At 46.8% G+C, this 17,557-nt stretch overlaps 1 protein-coding gene across 1 annotated transcript; it reads right to left on the bottom strand.

The window, feature by feature from the left end:
• Nucleotides 1-1,708: 1,708 nt before the first annotated feature.
• Nucleotides 1,709-16,350, bottom strand: LOC143935166 (uncharacterized). The gene is made up of 4 exons (XM_077458824.1): nucleotides 16,236-16,350; nucleotides 12,458-12,570; nucleotides 6,668-7,047; nucleotides 1,709-1,919 (listed from the first exon to the last, which is right to left on the bottom strand). Exons 1-4 carry the CDS (start codon nucleotides 16,301-16,303, stop codon nucleotides 1,803-1,805), a joined length of 678 nt encoding a protein of 225 aa, XP_077314950.1. The 5' UTR covers nucleotides 16,304-16,350; the 3' UTR covers nucleotides 1,709-1,802.
• Nucleotides 16,351-17,557: the final 1,207 nt, after the last annotated feature.

Here is a 17,557-nt window from a genome sequence, read left to right as displayed (position 1 = left end):
CTGGATCTCCTCTTCCTCCACACGTCTTCCGCTGTAATGTTCTGGCCTCCCCCTCTGCACAGGTGGGGCTGCACGATGGAAACAGGTGAGGCTGCATGATGGACACAGGTGAGGCTTAATGGGTGAGGCTGCATGATGGACACAGGTGAGGCTGCTTGATGGACACAGGTGAGGCTGCTTGGGTGAGGCTGCATGATGGACACAGGTGAGGCTTAATGGGTGAGGCTGCATGATGGACACAGGTGAGGCTGCATGATGGACACAAGTGAGGATGCACTGGTGAGGCTCAAATGATGGACACAGGTGAGGACTGTTATAGCTTAGTATTTGGCACCATCTAGTGGCCAATACAAGAAATGGACTCTTAGTATTTTCTTTTCTATAACACTAGAAACATAACAGGAAGTGACTGATGTTTAAATTTTTGCTATGACCTACCTACCCAGAATGGCAGGTGATCTACCCATGATTCTTCAGGACTGAACTGCATGCTGGGTAGGCAATGAAAGCACACACATGGCCATTTTCTTTCTCTTCTGGACGCATGGCCTGCCTGTAAGGACCTGTGAGGAGGTCTCCAGAGAGCGAGGCCTACAGCCACTGCGGAGCGGAACTAAAGACTCTGTCTGTTACCTGATTGCTGGAAGGACTTTGTGACCGGATTGGGAAGGATCCAGAGACACCTGTCGGAGCCACCAGAGGGACACGATTCATCTTGCAGAGCGAAGCGGTGTGACCGAGCCAGCCGGCTACAAGCAAGACTGAGTGCACCTGAGCGGAGCTGTTCCATTCTTCAGATCCAGTTTGGTGAGAGGGCTGCTGCCCACAGTTTTCCTGACACACCTTTATACACCTAGACATTTAACACAGTGTTGCTGGGACCTGTAGTCCCACAGAGGGGAGCCTAATAAAAGACTGAGTTTAAGCAGGCCCCAAGCCTACCTTTCACTGTACTTTGACACTGTGTTACCCAAAGTCAATTACAGGTGTACCACACCACAGGATTAGTTCTAATATTCATCTCACGTTAACCCCTGTTGTTCTACTGTTGAATTACAATTGTTACAACACAAATAGCTAGCAGAAGAAAGAAGACTACAGACTGCATCTCTTATTGCAAGGCGTTGCATCCTATTAAAGTAGAGGGAGCTCCCTAGTGATTGTGTTGTACTGTATTTATCACTTTGCATTTTTGTATTCACCAGAGTGTGCTGGAAGTGGGAAGGTGCCCAGAGTAAGGTGTAGCCACTCTGAGCACTAGCCCCAATTGGAGACACATTCTCAGGGATTATCTAAGATAACTGTACAGGTACAAGCTGTTGTGTGTACCTACTATGCTGTTACATTATGTTTATGCGACTGCTGTATTTACTATTTTACATTAACCCCAGTAAAAATACGTTCTTGGTTAAGTACAATTGGTGTGGAGTGTTGTTCCTTTTCCAGCAGGAGGAACCTCGGATACCCAGGTAATAACAAAGGTATACTATTGTTATATTGCATACTGTGGGGCTATTCTTCATTATTAGCTTCACACCAACATTGCACCACAGCTGTGTCACGGGGACTGAGCCAAGTCAGTGGGGGTTTAATAGCAGAGTACAGGCCCAAACAAATTCAGCAGCTCCTTTTGGGGGTCAGTGTTACCCAATCCACAGTAGCAAGGTGTGTTCACAGAGCATTTTATATAGGATAGCCCACAATGAACTACAAGGAATTGCATATTTATTATATAAATAATAATGGTTGAAATTGAAAATTGTTCTGTATTCGGGTTCTTTGAGTTCCTGTTTGGTTACCAGCTATGAAATAAACTGGGCATAGAAGTCATTGAATTCATCTGCATCTTTGTCAATGAATTCTTTAGTAGCCTTTCTTAGTCTCTGGACCTCTTCATCCTTCTGCAGGACTTCCTCTTCCTGTAAGGGTACAAAATACAGTTGATCGATCACTTTGAAGCGTATGTGTGAGCAAAATACAAAAGCACATCTCTGCACATGTCCTGTATTACAGAACTAACCCTGCCCCTCTCCACACACATACATTGATTTCTTTCCCAGCAAAAACAAAGCTGCCCTGACTCCCAAGAGCCTTTTGTGTAGGGTATGGTCTCTTGGGAGATGTAGTTCTGGGGGGCGTGTTTATATCTATAGGTAGTGACCTTTCAGTAGCTTCACCTGCAAGAAGTTTACATGTCTGGTGATGATATCACAGGAAATAACAGTTTCTCACTAAAGAAACCAAGGTAGAAGAAAATAAATAAACACGTTAGGACATTATTTAAAGGGATAGAGGGAGGTTTGGTGGTAAATTTGAGTCACATCAGGAGATCGCCTTAAGACTGGGTTCACAAGATGTGTGGCCGCAAGTCACAGCAGGGGGTCCAGTGTGCCCCCATTCGCTGTTTCAGGTCTAAATTTAATTCAGAACTGAATGAAATGGAGTCAAAGATGCAAAGGACTCTTCTGCTGTGCGCTCCACGGCCGCCCCGGAGATATGTGAACCGGATCCATTGAGAGCCGCTCGCACTCTCCTGTCATTCAAATTAGATGCAAAATCCACATCCAATTCGCAATCATGTGAATCTGTCTAAAGAATACAGTGCTTTCAGGCAGAGGTGGCTCTTTAATTAGGCGGTTGCCGTAGGCCTCGCACGCTCAGGGGCCTTGTGGCCGCCTAATTTGACTCAAGTGTGTGTAGGAGTGGGAGGGAATGTCCCCCTGTGACCTTGTCAATGTCCCCACTGAGCAAGCCGGATGGATGAGCAAGGGTCTCTTCTAGTATGCAGCCGCGGCGCTGCTATATCATCAGCGCAGCACCGACCTGAAGCTTCTTCCCTTTGCCACTCTCGGCTCTCTCCAGCGCCCCCTCTGTGTCCTCCAGGCAGCACCGCATGCAGATTATAGAGGTGGAGCTGCCGGATGCTGCTGAACCCAGGAGGGATGCATGCATGCACATGCAGGAGAGGAATTCGTTCTGCTGGATGTGTGGAGGGAGGCGAGCTGGCACCCCTCTCATGTACATACTACCCACCCCCACACCCTACACACCCCTCTCATATACATACTACCCACCCCCATACACTACACACCTCTCTCATGTACATACTACCCACCCCATACACTCAGCACCCCTCTCATGTACATACTACCCACTGTCATACCCTCTACTTTCCTCTCCTACACAATATTGTATAGTGCCATCATAATAGAATTTATGGGCAAAGTAATGCACTGGGGCCCCTACTAGAGAGATGGTGACCTGTGGCATATAGTGAGTGTGGTTCAATTATGCTACATATTGGTCATGGCTTTTAAGTCTCTGATTAGAAAGTTTAGTCAGATTTTCCTTTTAAATAAATGTTTTTTTTACGTTTTTTGGCCTTTTTGGTGAGATATCAGGAGGTCTAAACAGACCCCTAAAATCTCACTTTTTAGACGTGAAAGAGACTGAGGGAACACATTCCCAAACTCCTTTTTTTCTGCAGCCTCAGCGGCACTGCAGATGAATGAACAGGAGACAGAGGCTCCTCTCCATTCATAAACCAAAGCAGAGTAAACACAGTCACACACTCATTGTGTTCATTTAGAAAAGGAAGGTGCTGGTAAATTACATATTTACCAGCCCCCTTTCCTGAAGATCTCCCACAGCAGTCAGCGGGAGAGAAGAGGACAGAAGCTGATAGCACTGTGGGGGGGGGACATACAGTTTTATTTTTTATTGCTTGAATTATTTTTCCCATTATGCACGTGAGTGGGGCCTCACGTCTAAGTTTTGCCTAAGGCCTCAAAGTCTAGAGCCGCCTCTGCTTTCAGGCTGACAAAGCAACATTGCCATGGCCAACTATTTATCATTGTGGGAGATGCATGCAAAAGCATAAAGTCTGGGAATATTGTCTACATGTTTGTTTTGGGCCATTGCCTAAAAGGTTTTAAAATCAGAAGACCAGTGTGACAGCCAGAAAACTAGCATTTCCAACAAGTTCACAGTGGATGGCCATACATTGCTTTCAAGACTGGTACCCTTTAAACATTGTTAAATGATTTTTTCAGGAATATTTTTCCCCCGAAAATGGGGGCATTTAATTATTTTCAACCCAGCAGGGGGCTGTGTAAAGTTTAAATCCCCACCGACATCAGCTGTGCTAATACAGCCTGACACATACCCTGTATACCTGAAAATAAGACCTAGCGTGATTGTCAGTGATGGCTGCTATATAAGCCCTACCCCCCAAATAAGCCCTACCCTGTTTCCCCGAAAAGAAGCCCTACCCTGAAAAGACCTACAAGGACTTTAACTAGGGCTTATTTGGGGGGGTAGAGCTTACATTGCAGCCCTCACCGACAATCACGCTAGGTCTTATTTTCGGGGAAACAGGGTATTTGCTTCTGTAAGGATGTCTGGAAGTACACCCCTTAGTACTATATAACCCCAGTATAGCTGACCCCTCAGGGCTGTTACAGACTGCCCCCCAAATGCTTCTGTGGAGAACCTCTGAGAGTGACATTAAAGTGAACATGTGGCCAGGCTATGAACAATTACCGTATTTATCTGCGTATAACACGCGCCCCAAGTTAAGGAGGGAATTTTAAAGAATAACACTTTTAGGAGGGAAGTTTAAGGAAAAAAAAAACTTACATTTAAATGCCCATCAATGCAGCCTTGTCAGTGTCATTTGCAGCCTTTCATTGCAGCCTTCCATGTCATTTGCAGCCTTGTCAGTTTCTTTTGCATGCTTTCCATTTAAAAATGGCGCCGCCGAGATACAGAGCGGATGTCCTGTGTATCTCGGCGGCGCTCGGTAGCTCTCGGCTATTTTCGGCCGCACTCGGCCATTCTCGGCGGCTTTCGGAAATAACCGCGAACGGCCGAAAATAGCCGAGAGCGGCCAAAAAGGCAGAAGAGCTCGCAATCGGCGGGGGATCGGAGTATAACACGTACCCACGATTTTCCCCTGATTTTAAAGGGGAAAAAAGTGCGTGTTATACGCCGATAAATACGGTACTTACATATTATTAACAAGCTTTATAACATGCCCTCACTGACCTCTGTAGCCGCAATGCAGCATTTCATCCTCACAGTTCACAGCAGAAGCATTGAAGTCCTTCAAGTCATATTTTTTTGGGCAGCTCATCTTCCCTCCTAGCAGTAACGCAGCAGCTCTGCACCCCCCCCCTACCAGCTGTGACTTATAAGCTCAGCGCCTCCTATCACAGTGACCCAGCAGTTCAAATTCCCTGATACCCACCAACTCCTGGCAGTGACTGAGCAGCCCAGCCCCACCCCCTCCCAGCAGTGGCCCAGTAGCTCAGCTCCCCCTCCCAACAGTGACTCAGCATCTCAGCTCACCCTCTCCCAAGCGGTGAACCAGCAGCTCAGCTCCCCCCTGCCAACAGTGACCCATCAGCTCAGCTTCCTCTCCCAACAGTGACCCAGCGGTTCAGCTTACCCTCCCAGCAGTGACCCAGCGGTTCAGCTTACCCTCCCAGCAGTGACTCAGCAGTTCAGCTCATCTTGCTTCCCCCTTCCAGCAGCCTTTGATTCTTTATTGTAAATACAGAGCAGATGCTCTGGAAGAGGAAGCAGGTAAAGCTTAACTGCTTGGAGGGGGTGAACTTTATTAACTAATATTTCTGCTGTGAATTGCACCTATAGTGAGGAGTCAATAAATGAGGGTGTATTAAACCGGAGGCACCTTTCAGGGGGGAGGGGGGTGCAGGTACCTGTACAGTACAGGTATCTGCACCCACTTCCTGGATAGCTCTCTGCGGAAAGGGGCGTAGATTACGCCCCTTTCCAAAAGTCCCCCGCTGCCTGCTGGGAAACACACGGATCCCAGAGGCAGCAGGTCCATCCTCATTGCGCAGCGTGACTCGCGCATGCGCAGTAGGGAACCAGGAAATGAAGCCGAAAGGCTCCACTTCCTGATTCCCATACCCAAGATGGCGGCGGCAGCACCCGAGAGACGATCGAGAGATCGGCTTCGGGTGCCGACATCGCGGGCGCGCTGGACAGGTAAGTGTCCTTATTTTAAAAGTCAGCAGCTGCAGTATTTGTAGCTGCTGGGTTTTAAAAAAAAAAAAAAACCCGCACTCCCGGCGGACTCCCGCTTTAAAGCTCATTTACCGCTTGTTAAAAAGAGAAGTATGGCCAAAGCTATTTTGGCTATACTTCTCCTGTAGGTCACAGGAGTGCACTTAGTTCTGTACTCCTATGACCTGTTTTCAGCCAACGTCAGGCTAAAGTCCACTGTCGGCTAACATCACTAGAGAGATCCCAACTTTACAGTAGGGGGTTCACCCAGATGCCTGGTCTCTGGTCTGACAGTTGCCTCCGCCTCTTAGCGATATGCTGGGAGACTGAGCCAGCCATTCCGACCCCCTCCACAGCCAAGCAGAGAGCGGGTGACCGACGATCACTGGATCTCTGCTCGCTGTAGGCTGAGCAATCAGCAGTGTTTAATTGCTCAGTTCTCAGTTTTAAAAAGTGGTGGGGGACAGATGCAGCACTGGAGCGATGCTCCACCCACCTAGATGATAAGTATAATTTTTTTTCTGAAACCCCCTACTTCACTTTTAAGAATCTGAAAATAAAATTTCAAAACACATCTGTGGTCAGGTTATAGAATCTAGAGAGCAGCAGACAATATGAATGTGTTATACTATACCTCATCGCTGATGTCATCTAAGTATGTTTCTATTTCCTTAATGCCGTCTTGTACAAGGTCATTTAGACTGTTGGCATGTAGAAAAAGCATTTCTTCTTTATAGCCATACACATGTCCATTTTTTCCCACAAGAACGATCCATTGTGGGATCAGAAGCATGCCGTTAGAACTCTCTATGATGCCAAGAACCTTCATTTTGGTTGGTTTAGGCAGAAGATTCTGTCCCCAGCTCTCAAGCCTATAGTTCTCACCCGAGTATACAGTGTCATGCAGTCCGCAGATGCGTATGTGTAAATTATTTGTGACTTCGTTGTCTGGTGGACATATTAGGTCATCCCTGAATTTCTCCACAAAGCCATCTACCAGGTCATGGTTGTCAGCTGCAGGTGAAGAAAAGGAATACATGAATATATTGATTAGCATACAAATTCCTGAGTGTTTCAATGCCTACATAGGTATTAGGCCCCTTTCACACGGGACGGATCAGTAATGATCCGCCCCGTGATGATCCGCTCGCTCAGCGGGGAATCGCTCCGTTGTCCCTGCTGAGCCGGCGGCGGACAGGGCGGTCCCAGCACACTGTGCCGATGTCTTGTCAAATAGCGTCCTCCATCGGATAGTGTTTGCTGCGTACTGCGCATGCGCAGTACACAGGAACACAGATTCCGAAAAATGCCGAGGATGAACGGCACCTGCACCGTGAGTCCAGGTTCTATCCCCACTATCCAAGTGGACATAGAGTTAGAATAAAAAAGAGCCGAGCACAGCGAGGCTGAGCCCGAAGCGTGGCGAGCGAAGCTCGCCCGCGAGGGGCCCTCTCAAATTCACAACCCTATGTCCGCTTGGATGGTGGGGCTACCACCTCCACTCACGGCACAGGCGCCGTTCAGCTTCGGAGATTTTCCGGAGCTTCGTCTGATCCGTACTGCGCATGCGCAGTACAGAGCGGACACTATTTGATGGCCGGACTCTATACGCCAGAACACCGGGACCACCCTGTCAGCTCGCCGCTCTCCTCTATGGTGGATCGGATGAACACGGACCGTCTGTCCGTGTTCATCCGGTCTGCTCTGCAGATGGATAGAAAGAATAGGATTTTCCTCCGTTTGCAGAATCGGACAATAGCGGAGGCGGACGATATCGGGTGTCTGCGGATGTTCATCCGCAGACACCCGCTATCCCATAGGAATGCATGTATGTCCGTATTTCATCCGCAAACGGATGGATGAAATACGGACATAATGTCCGCATGTGTGAAAGGGGCCTTAACCCTTTTGCTGAGATGGATGTAACTACTATATCAGGGAATTACCAGCATGTAAACAAACCCGTGACTGCAATAATGAGTTTGTGTACTTTTAAAAAGCAGATTGCAGGCTATATTGTAAAAGCAATCCAGTGGCTATACAGCAATGAGATCACTTTTATGGTCCCTGAACTCCCGTGCTTCTCCTGAGAGCCTGGGACAAATAAGCAAAGAAATTGGGATAGCGAACAGGGAGAGATGGAGGAATATCCAGTCTTCCTTCTCTCTTGTGAAGTGTTAAACCCCCAAAATTATTAGCTCCGAGCACTTCAGGGTTCAGAGTCGGCAGTTTCCAAGTTCTGAGTCTTAACCACTTGCCGACCAGCGCACGACGATGTACGTCGACAGAATGGCACGGGCAGGCAAATGGGCGTACATGTACGTCCCTTTAAATTTGCCGCCCTGCCATCGGGAGCTCGCCGCCGCGCTCCCACGCTGGTCGGGACCCCCGTGAGTCCGGTTGCGGGACCCGCGGACTCGATCGCCGCGGGCATCCCCGCGATCGTCTCACGGAGCGGCCGAATGAAGAAATGCCGTTGTAAACAGCATTTCTCCATTCTGCCTAGCAACTAGTGACGCTGAGCTCTGCTCCATGTGATTGGAGCAGAGATCAGTGTTCACTAAATGAAAGCCCAACCCCCCCACAGTTAGTAACACACCCCTAGGAACACTTAACCCCTACACTGCCACCCACTGGTTAACCCCTTCACTGCCAGTGTCATTTACACAGGAATCACTGCATTTATATAGCAGTGATTACTGTATAAATGACAATGGTCCCAAAAATGTCCGATGGGTCACAAAATGTCGCAGTCACAATAAAAAAATCACTGATCGCCGCCATTACTAGTAAAAAAAAATTATAAAAAATTATTAATAAAAATGCTATAAAACTATCCCTATTTTGTAAACGCTATAACTTTTGTGCAAACCAATCAATAATCGCTTATTGCGATTTTTTTCACCAAACATATGTAGAAGAATACGTATCGGCCTAAACTGAGGGAAAAAAAATGTTTTTTTATATATTTTTGGGGGATATTTATTATAACAAAAAGTAAAAAATAATGTGTTTTTTTCAAAATTGTCACTCTATTTTTGTTTATAGCGCAAAAAATAAAAACCGCAGGGGTGATCAAATACCACCAAAAGAAAGCTCTATTTGTGGGGAAAAAAAAAGGACGTCAATTTTGTTTGGGAGCCACGTCGCACGACCGCGCAATTGTCAGTTAAAGCGACGCAGTGCCGAATCGCAAAAAGTGGTCTGGTCCTTGACCGGCAAAATGGTCCGGTCTGAAAGTGGTTAAACTATCGATGCTCCCCGCTGAGACCACCGCCTGTGGAAGGGAATTCCACATCCTTGCCGCTCTTACAGTAAAAGAACCCTCTACCTAGTTTAAGGTTAAACCTCTTTTCTTCTCATTTTAATAAGTGGCCACGAGTCTTGTTAAACTCCCTTCCGCAAAACAGTTTTATACCTATTGTGGGGTCACCAGTCCGGTATTTGTAAATTTAAATCATGTTCCCCTCTCAAGCATCTTTGTTTACGGTTCTACTGTATAACTGACTTACAGACAGTTCCTCTTAGTGTCAACACTTCGGGGGGGGGGGGGGGAGAATGTGTCAGGGTTTGATCGCCAGCCATGTCTTTACTGTTATCCCTTCCTTTCAAAGCCATGGCAGGCTAAGTTACTACTCTCCCCAGCCTTAAAGAGGAAGTAAACCCTGATGAGTTTACTTCCTCTTTCATTCCCTGCAAAGGCAAAGTATAATGGACTACTATGCATCGCATAGTAGCCCATTATGTGTCACTTACCTGACACAGGAGCCAGCGAAGTCGCCGCTGTCCCCTGTAGTCCACCGCATTCATCTTGTTGGTGGGGTCTCGCAGCTCCGCCGCTGTCATTCGGCGAAGCCGCGATGACGTCACTCCTGCGCATGCGCACGGGAGCCGACACGCGCGGCAGCTCCGTCGCTGAGAATGCCGCGCTCAGTGCGCCTGCGCGCCGCTGTCTACGGTGCATGCGCTGTAGACAGCAGTGACTGTTTTCGGGCAAATATCTCCTAAACCATATAGGTTTAGGAGATATTTCTTGGACCTACAGGTAAGCCTTAATCTAGGCTTACCTGTAGGTCAAAGTGGTTTGTAAGGGTTTACAGCCACTTTAATTATACATACACTAGAGGGGAACTCTAGGCCATACATGCTACATTATCTGGCCACTAATGGATTGGAATTCCTTCTAACTGGTGACAATGGTGGCTCAGCTAAAGCACTGCTTTTCAGGGATGGGCAGAGAACTCTCTGGGAGGTCCTGAACAGCAGTAAGACCTGGCAGGGATAGGTCTCTGCCACTACCCCCTACATCCATCTTAGTGGATCTTCTCTTTAAGGCAAATAGTCATTGAATGGTATACATAATGCAGTAGAGGAGAATAGCAGGACCTGCAGATTATGTACTTCATTCATTCAAGGATAGAAACTGTAGCATATTTTTTTAACCTGAAGACTAAACCCAACCAGTTGTATTCCATTATTGGGAGATGTTCAACATGTGTATGCAACAGCCATTGTTTTCTGGAATTTAATTGTTTTCACACATTTTTGTACTAATAAAGCTTTTTTCCACACTTTTATTCCTGTACTATGTTTTTTGAGCATGTGCCACTATAGTCCCACTCCAAGAGGGTTCTTCTCTATATACTAGGGATGATGGCACTATCTAACCCCACACCATACTAGGCTTTCAATTGATAAGGATTACATATCTCACAGTACCCTGCTGCCTCAAGCAGTGATTTCTGTACTGGTTCCACCTTGTAATGCCCCATACACACGGTCGGACATTCCGACAACAAGATCTGTCGGATTTTTTTCTGACGATTGTCACCCAAACCTGTCTTGCATACACACGGTCGCACAAAGTTGACCGAAAATCCGATCGTTCAGAACGTGGTGACGTATGACGGGACTATAAAGAGGGCAGTAGCTTTCGTCTTCTAGTCTATTCTGAGCATGCGTAGCACTTCATCCGTCTGAATTGTCTACACACGATCCTGATTTAAAAGATCGGATTTTGTTGTCGGAAAATTTTAGATCCAGCTCTCAAACTTTGTGCGTCGGAAAATCCGACGGAAAAAAGTCAGATGGAGCCCACACATGATCGGACTTTCCGACAACATGATCTGATTGCACATTTTTTCAACCGGAAAATCGGACCGTGTGTATGGGGCATAAATCTCCTCCTCTCAGCAACTCTGTAGTTCAGAAGGCAGGCTCTGTGAAATGTGTGACATGGCAGTGCCTACTCACAGGGCATAGTGCCTACGTGTCACAGAATTCAAGAATGTAAATGTGTGGGAATTCTTCAATCTCTGTACAATCTCATTTTAAATGTTCCAAAACGATATAATATAAGGACACGCCTAAACAATCCATTTGATTTGTATTAAATCAGGCAGGCCCTTACACTACATAATTGATGGTAGAATATAAAGGAGATTGTATAATGTGTGATTAGCTTAAGGCATGTGATCTGATCAAAGAAAATCTGCCTTCTGGGAAGGCTGTCCACAAGGTTTAGGAGTGTGTCTATGGGAATGTTTGACCATTCTTCCAGAAGTGCATTTGTGAGGTCAGGCACTGATGTTGGACGAGAAGGCCTGGCTTGCAGCCTCCACTCTAATTCATCCCAAAGGTGTTCTATTGGGTTGAGATCAGCAGGCCAGTCAAGTTCCTCCACCCCAAACTCGCTCATCCATGTCTTTATGGACCTTGCTTTGTGCACTGGTCCAAATCATTTGGTGGAGGGGGGGGGGATTACGGCGGGGAGTTGTTTTTCAGGGGTTGGACTTGGCCCCTTAGTTCCAGTGAAGAGATCTCTTAAGGTGTCAGCGTACCAAGACATTTTGGACAGTTTCATGCTCCCAACTTTGTGGGAACAGTTTGGGGACGGCCCCTTCCTGTTCCAACATGACTGCCCACCAGTGCACAAAGCAAGGTCCATAAAGACATGGATGAGCGAGTTCGGGGATGGAAGAACTTGACTGGCCTGCACAGAGTCCTGGCCTCAACCCGATACAAGTCCTGAGCTCAACCTGATAGAACATCTTTGGGATGAATTAGAGCAGAGACTGCGAGCCAGGCCTTCTTGTCCAACATCATTGCCTGACCTCACAAATGCGCTTCTGGAAGAATGGTCAAACACTCCCATAGACACACTCCTAAACCTTGTGGACAGCCTTACCAGAACAATTGAAGCTGTTATAGCTGCGAAGGGTCGGCCAACTCCATATTGAACTCTACGGACTACACACACACACACACACACACACACACACACACACACACACACACACACACAGTATACATATATAAAGAAATTAGACTACCCGCCATCATAATGGTTGCAGGATGGGGAGCCGATGGATAAATACCCCCCCCCCCCCACCCCATCCACTAAACAGAAGCCACCTTGACTTACGCATATTTTCCAGCTTGCAGCTGAGCTTTATGGCCTCTTCGTTTTTGTTCTGGATTGGGGGAGAGTATGGCACCTTCTTTTCCTTTCCAGTTTGTTTGGTATGCCCCATTTTCCTATTGTAGAAAAGATGTTGAAGAATTATTTTTTTTCCTCCCAATTAAACACCAAAACAGGGGTGGTACAGAACTTATCCCTGAGGCTGGGTTCACACTGCTGCGGCTGGGAGAGACCCGGATGTGATTCGCACCGCACTGCAGTGCAAATCACATGCGATCTCTGTGCAATGCGAGTTCAGCCATACAGATAGTATGGCTCAATTCACATTGCACCCACCGCAAACTCGCACAGGACCCTTTTTTTGGTCCGCAGCAGAATCGGATCGCATGGGTGTTCACACCATGCGATCCGATTCCTGTCCGAGTTTGCAGATCGCACTGCGATATGCGAACTGATCTGGGGGTGTCATTAAGGTTTCACTGACACTCCCAGCAGTCCGCATAGGGCAGTGTGAACTGCCGGCGGGAGGCATGCGATGCGAGGAGATGCCGCGGATTCGCGGCGTTCCCGCATCGCTCCAGTGTGAACCCAGCCTGAACCTACGAGCAGGATGGATTTTTATTGCATATACATACCAGGTCTACTCTTCAGAAAAGTTTCTTACCCCGATCCTCGCAAGATGCTTTAGAACATATACTGGGCTACCAATGTGATCAGTGTACATTCTCCCCACACCTCGGTACCAGGATTAATTCATCTTGTGTACATGCGTGGGAGTTACCTCTTCCAAGCCAATCAAGGCTGGCGAGGCCCCCCAAACCTGGAGGAAATCAGAGAGAGGAGGTCAGCGCTGGGGAGGGAGGGAGCAGATGTTGCATCGCAGGAAAAAAAAAAAAAAAGTAAAAAGTCCAATTTAACTACTACAGGAAGAGTCAATTATCTATCAGAGCTCCTCCCTCCTTGTATGTCATAGTCTTCTCCTCTTCTAGGAGTGTCAAATTGCTGCTGTGCTGGCCCAGATGCTTTGCTCCTCCCCTCCTCCCTACCTACGTACTGCCAGAGAACATCAAAGATAAATACTATACAGAGTTTTACATCTACACGACTTTGACACCCAACATCCTGCGTGACTTCATTGCGGCTTGCTTGCGACTTCATTAACAGAAGTCAATGCAAGTCGTGATGAATTCACCCCAAAGTAGTGCAGGAACCTCTTTCTAAGTCACTTGGGCGTGAGTGGCGCCGCTTAGAACAGTTCTATTGTAGTTAATGGGGTACGATTTGTCATGCGACTTTGAACTTGACTCTGAAGTTGCAGGAAAAGTCGCAGCAGTGTGAATCGAGCCTTAGTCTGCTGGGACTGCTGGCATAACATCCAAGATGGCGGCACCCTGCAGCAGTCTCAGGGCTTTTTAAGGTCTTCACAAGGGAGAGCATAAAATACTTTAAACCACTTCCTGCCCGACCTATAGCAGAATGACGGCCGGGCGGTGGTACTGTTATCCTATATGACATCTTTCAGGATAACAAGCCGCGGGGGCGGGCAGCGTGGCACACCGCAACTCTGATCTAGGTAAGGAGCCTCTGATGGACACTTTACCACGTGATCAGCTGTGTCCAATCATAGCTGATCACGGTGTAAATAGGAAAAGCCATGCACCGTTTTTTTCTCTATTGCAGGGATCCTCAAACTACAGCCCTCCAGCTGTTGTGAAACTACACATCCCATGAGGCATTGTAAAACTCTGACATTCACAGACATGACTAGGCATGATGGGAATTGTAGTTCCTGAACAACTGGAGGGCCGTAGTTTGAAGACCCATGCTCTATTGTGTCTGACAGATACCAGTAGAGGAGAGCCGAACCCATGGCTACAAGGGATGCCAATCAGTGTCGACAAATGATGCCTGCCAGTGCCTCAGTGATGCCCATAAGTGCCATCCATTAGTGCCCATCCGTGCCACCCATTAGTGCCCATCAGTGCAGACTATCAGTGCCCAGTGCTGCATATTAGTGCCCATCCGTGCCACCCATTAGTACCCATCAGTGCTGCATATTAGTGCCCATCTGCGCTGCATATTAGTGCCCATCAGCGCTGCATATTAGTGCCCATCAGCGCTGCATATTAGTGCCCATCAGCGCTGCATATTAGTGCCCATCAGCGCTGCATATTAGTGCCCATCAGCGCTGCATATTAGTGCCCATCAGCGCTGCATATTAGTGCCCATCAGCGCTGCATATTAGTGCCCATCAGCGCTGCATATTAGTGCCCATCAGCGCTGCATATTAGTGCCCATCAGCGCTGCATATTAGTGCCCATCAGCGCTGCATATTAGTGCCCATCAGCGCTGCATATTAGTGCCCATCAGCGAAGGAGAAAACTTATTTATAAAATTTTATAACAGAAAACAAAGAAACTTTTCAGTATTTTATTAAATTGTTTAGCAAAAAATAAAAAAACCCAGGAGGTGATCAAATACCACAGAAAGCTCTATTTGTGGGAACAAAATGATAAAAATGTTGATTGGGTACAGCGCTGCATGACCGCACAATTGTCATTTAAAAAGCAATAGCGCTGAATTCTGAAAATTGGTATTTGCAGGAAGGAGGGAAAGTGCCCAGTATTTAAAAGGTTAAATGCACATATAACCTTATGGGAAGGTTGTTGTTGAAATGAATGACCTGGTGACAGGGTCTCTTTAACCAGTTGAGACCCGCGCTATAGCCGAATGACGGCTAAAGCGCGGATCTCCTTTGCCGGGACTACGTCTATTGACGTCGTCCCGTGCACGAGCGGCCTGCGCGCCCCCTGAGGGGTGCGCGCGCTGTGATCGGCGAGTCTATGAGACTCACCTGATCACCGATCCGAGCAAGGGGTCGATCCCGACCCCTTATCACGTGATCAGCTGTCAGCCAATGACAGCTGATCATGTGATATAATGGAGCCGGTAATCGGCTATTATTCCTCCTTGCGCTGACAGAGCGAGGAGAATAAAAAAGAGCCGATCACCGGCGGCCATGATCGGGACATCAGTCCCGATCACGGCCAGCCCTGCCAGTGCCCACCTGCCCCCTGCCAGTGCCCACCTACCCCCTGCTTTGCCACAAAAATAAAAAATGTGTCCCCCCTGTCAGTGCCACCCAGCAGTGCCCATAGTGCCACCCAGCAGTGCCACCCAGCAGTGCCCACAATCTGCCTCAACAAAGGTGCTGCACCCCAGTGCCACATATCCATGCCCAGCAGTGCCGCCCATCAGTGCCCAGCAGTGCCGCCCATCAGTGCCGCCTATCAGTCCCATCTATCAGTGGTACCTATCAGTGCCCCTTAGTGCCACCCATCTGTGCCACCCATCCGTGCCATCTTATCTGTGCCCATCTTTGCCCATCAGTGCCGCCTTATCTGTGCCAATCGGTGCCGCCTTATCTGTGCCTATCAGTGCAGCCTATCAGTGCCGCCTCATCAGCGCACTTCAATGAAGGAGAAAAATGACCCGTTTGCAAAATTTTATAACAAACTATTAAACATGTTTTTTTTTTTTTTTTGCATCTTTTTTTGTTTGTTTAGCAAAAAATAAAACTCCGAACTGTAACTAAATACCACCAAAAGAAAGCTCTAGTTGTGGGAAAAAAATGATAAAAATTTAATTTGGGTACAGTGTTGTATGCCCGCGCAATTGTCATTCAAAGTGCATCAGCGCTGAAAGCTGAAAATTGGTCTGGGCAGGAGGGGGGTTTAAGTGCCCAGTAAGCAAGTGGTTAAATTGGATTTTTGTCTTTTACCTGATGGTGAAGTTCTCCCTCAATTTGTTACAGGGAACATCTTCTCCCCTGGACTGTAAATGAGTCATAACCTGAAAAATCAGTCGTAGCAACTAGGGCTGAAACAACGAATCGATTAACCGACAACTAATCGATTATGAAAATAGCTGTCAACTATTTTCATAATCGATTAATCGGCCAGCATACAGAATGCATTATCTGTTTACATATCAGGAAACACAGTGCAGCACACATACAGCTCAGTACACCATCCATACATGTCATTAAGTTCCGGAGAACTTGTGAATGTGTGAGGAGCAATGCCTCATGGAACATGTAGTCCTGGGCAGGAAGTGACTGAGTCTAAAAGGCAGAAGTTTGTTTTACCTTGCTATAGGGGCACTCTATACTATATTTTGCAGCTTGCTATAGGGGCACTCAATACTATAATTTGCAGCTTGCCATTGGGGTACTCTGAAGGCCGGAGGATCCAGAAGCATCGATGGGGGACCCCAGAAGAGAATAATCGGGGCTGTTCTGTGAAAAAAAACATTACACAGAGCAGGTAAATATAGCATGTTTGTTTGTTTTGAAAAAAAAAAATTACTTTAACCACTTCAGCCCCGGACCAATTGTCAGCCTAAGGACCAGAGGTCTTTTCACAATTTCGCACTGCACTGCTTTAACTGGTAATTGCGCGGTCATGCAATGGTGTACCCAAACATAATTTGCGTCCTTTTCTTCCCACAAATAGAGCTTTCTTTTGATGGTATTTGATTGCCTCTGCGATATTTATTTTTTATGATATAAAAGGAAAAAGACTGAAAATTAAAAAAAAAATATATATATATTTTCTACTTTTTGTTATAAGAAAAATCGAATGAACTAAATTTTAGTCATACATTTAGGCCAAAATTTATTCAGCCACAGGTCTTTAGTAAAAAAATGTCAATAAGCGTATATTTGCTTGCGCAAAAGTTATAGCGTCTACAAACTAGAGTACATTTTCTGGAATTTACACAGCTTTTAATTTATGACTGCCTATCTCATTTCTTGAAGTGCTAAAAAGGCAGTGCAGTACAAACCCCCCCCCCAAATTACCTCATTTTGGAAAGTAGACACCCCAAGGAAATTGCTGAGGGGCATGTAGAGCCTATTGAATATTTTTTTTTGTCCCAAGTGATTGAATAATGACACAAAAAAAAAAAAAAAAAAAAAAGTTTACAAAAAGTTGTCACTAAATGATATATTGCTCACACATGCCATAGTTATATGTGGAATTGCACCCCAAAATATATTTTGCTGCTTCTCCTGAGTACGGGGATACCACATGTGTGGGACTT

Source organism: Lithobates pipiens, unplaced genomic scaffold (genome assembly GCF_037356315.1).
Source record: "Lithobates pipiens isolate NorthernLeopardFrog02 unplaced genomic scaffold, aLitPip1_a1.2 Scaffold_28, whole genome shotgun sequence".
Taxonomy (NCBI): domain Eukaryota; kingdom Metazoa; phylum Chordata; class Amphibia; order Anura; family Ranidae; genus Lithobates; species Lithobates pipiens.
This window is presented reverse-complemented; position numbering and strand designations above follow the sequence as displayed.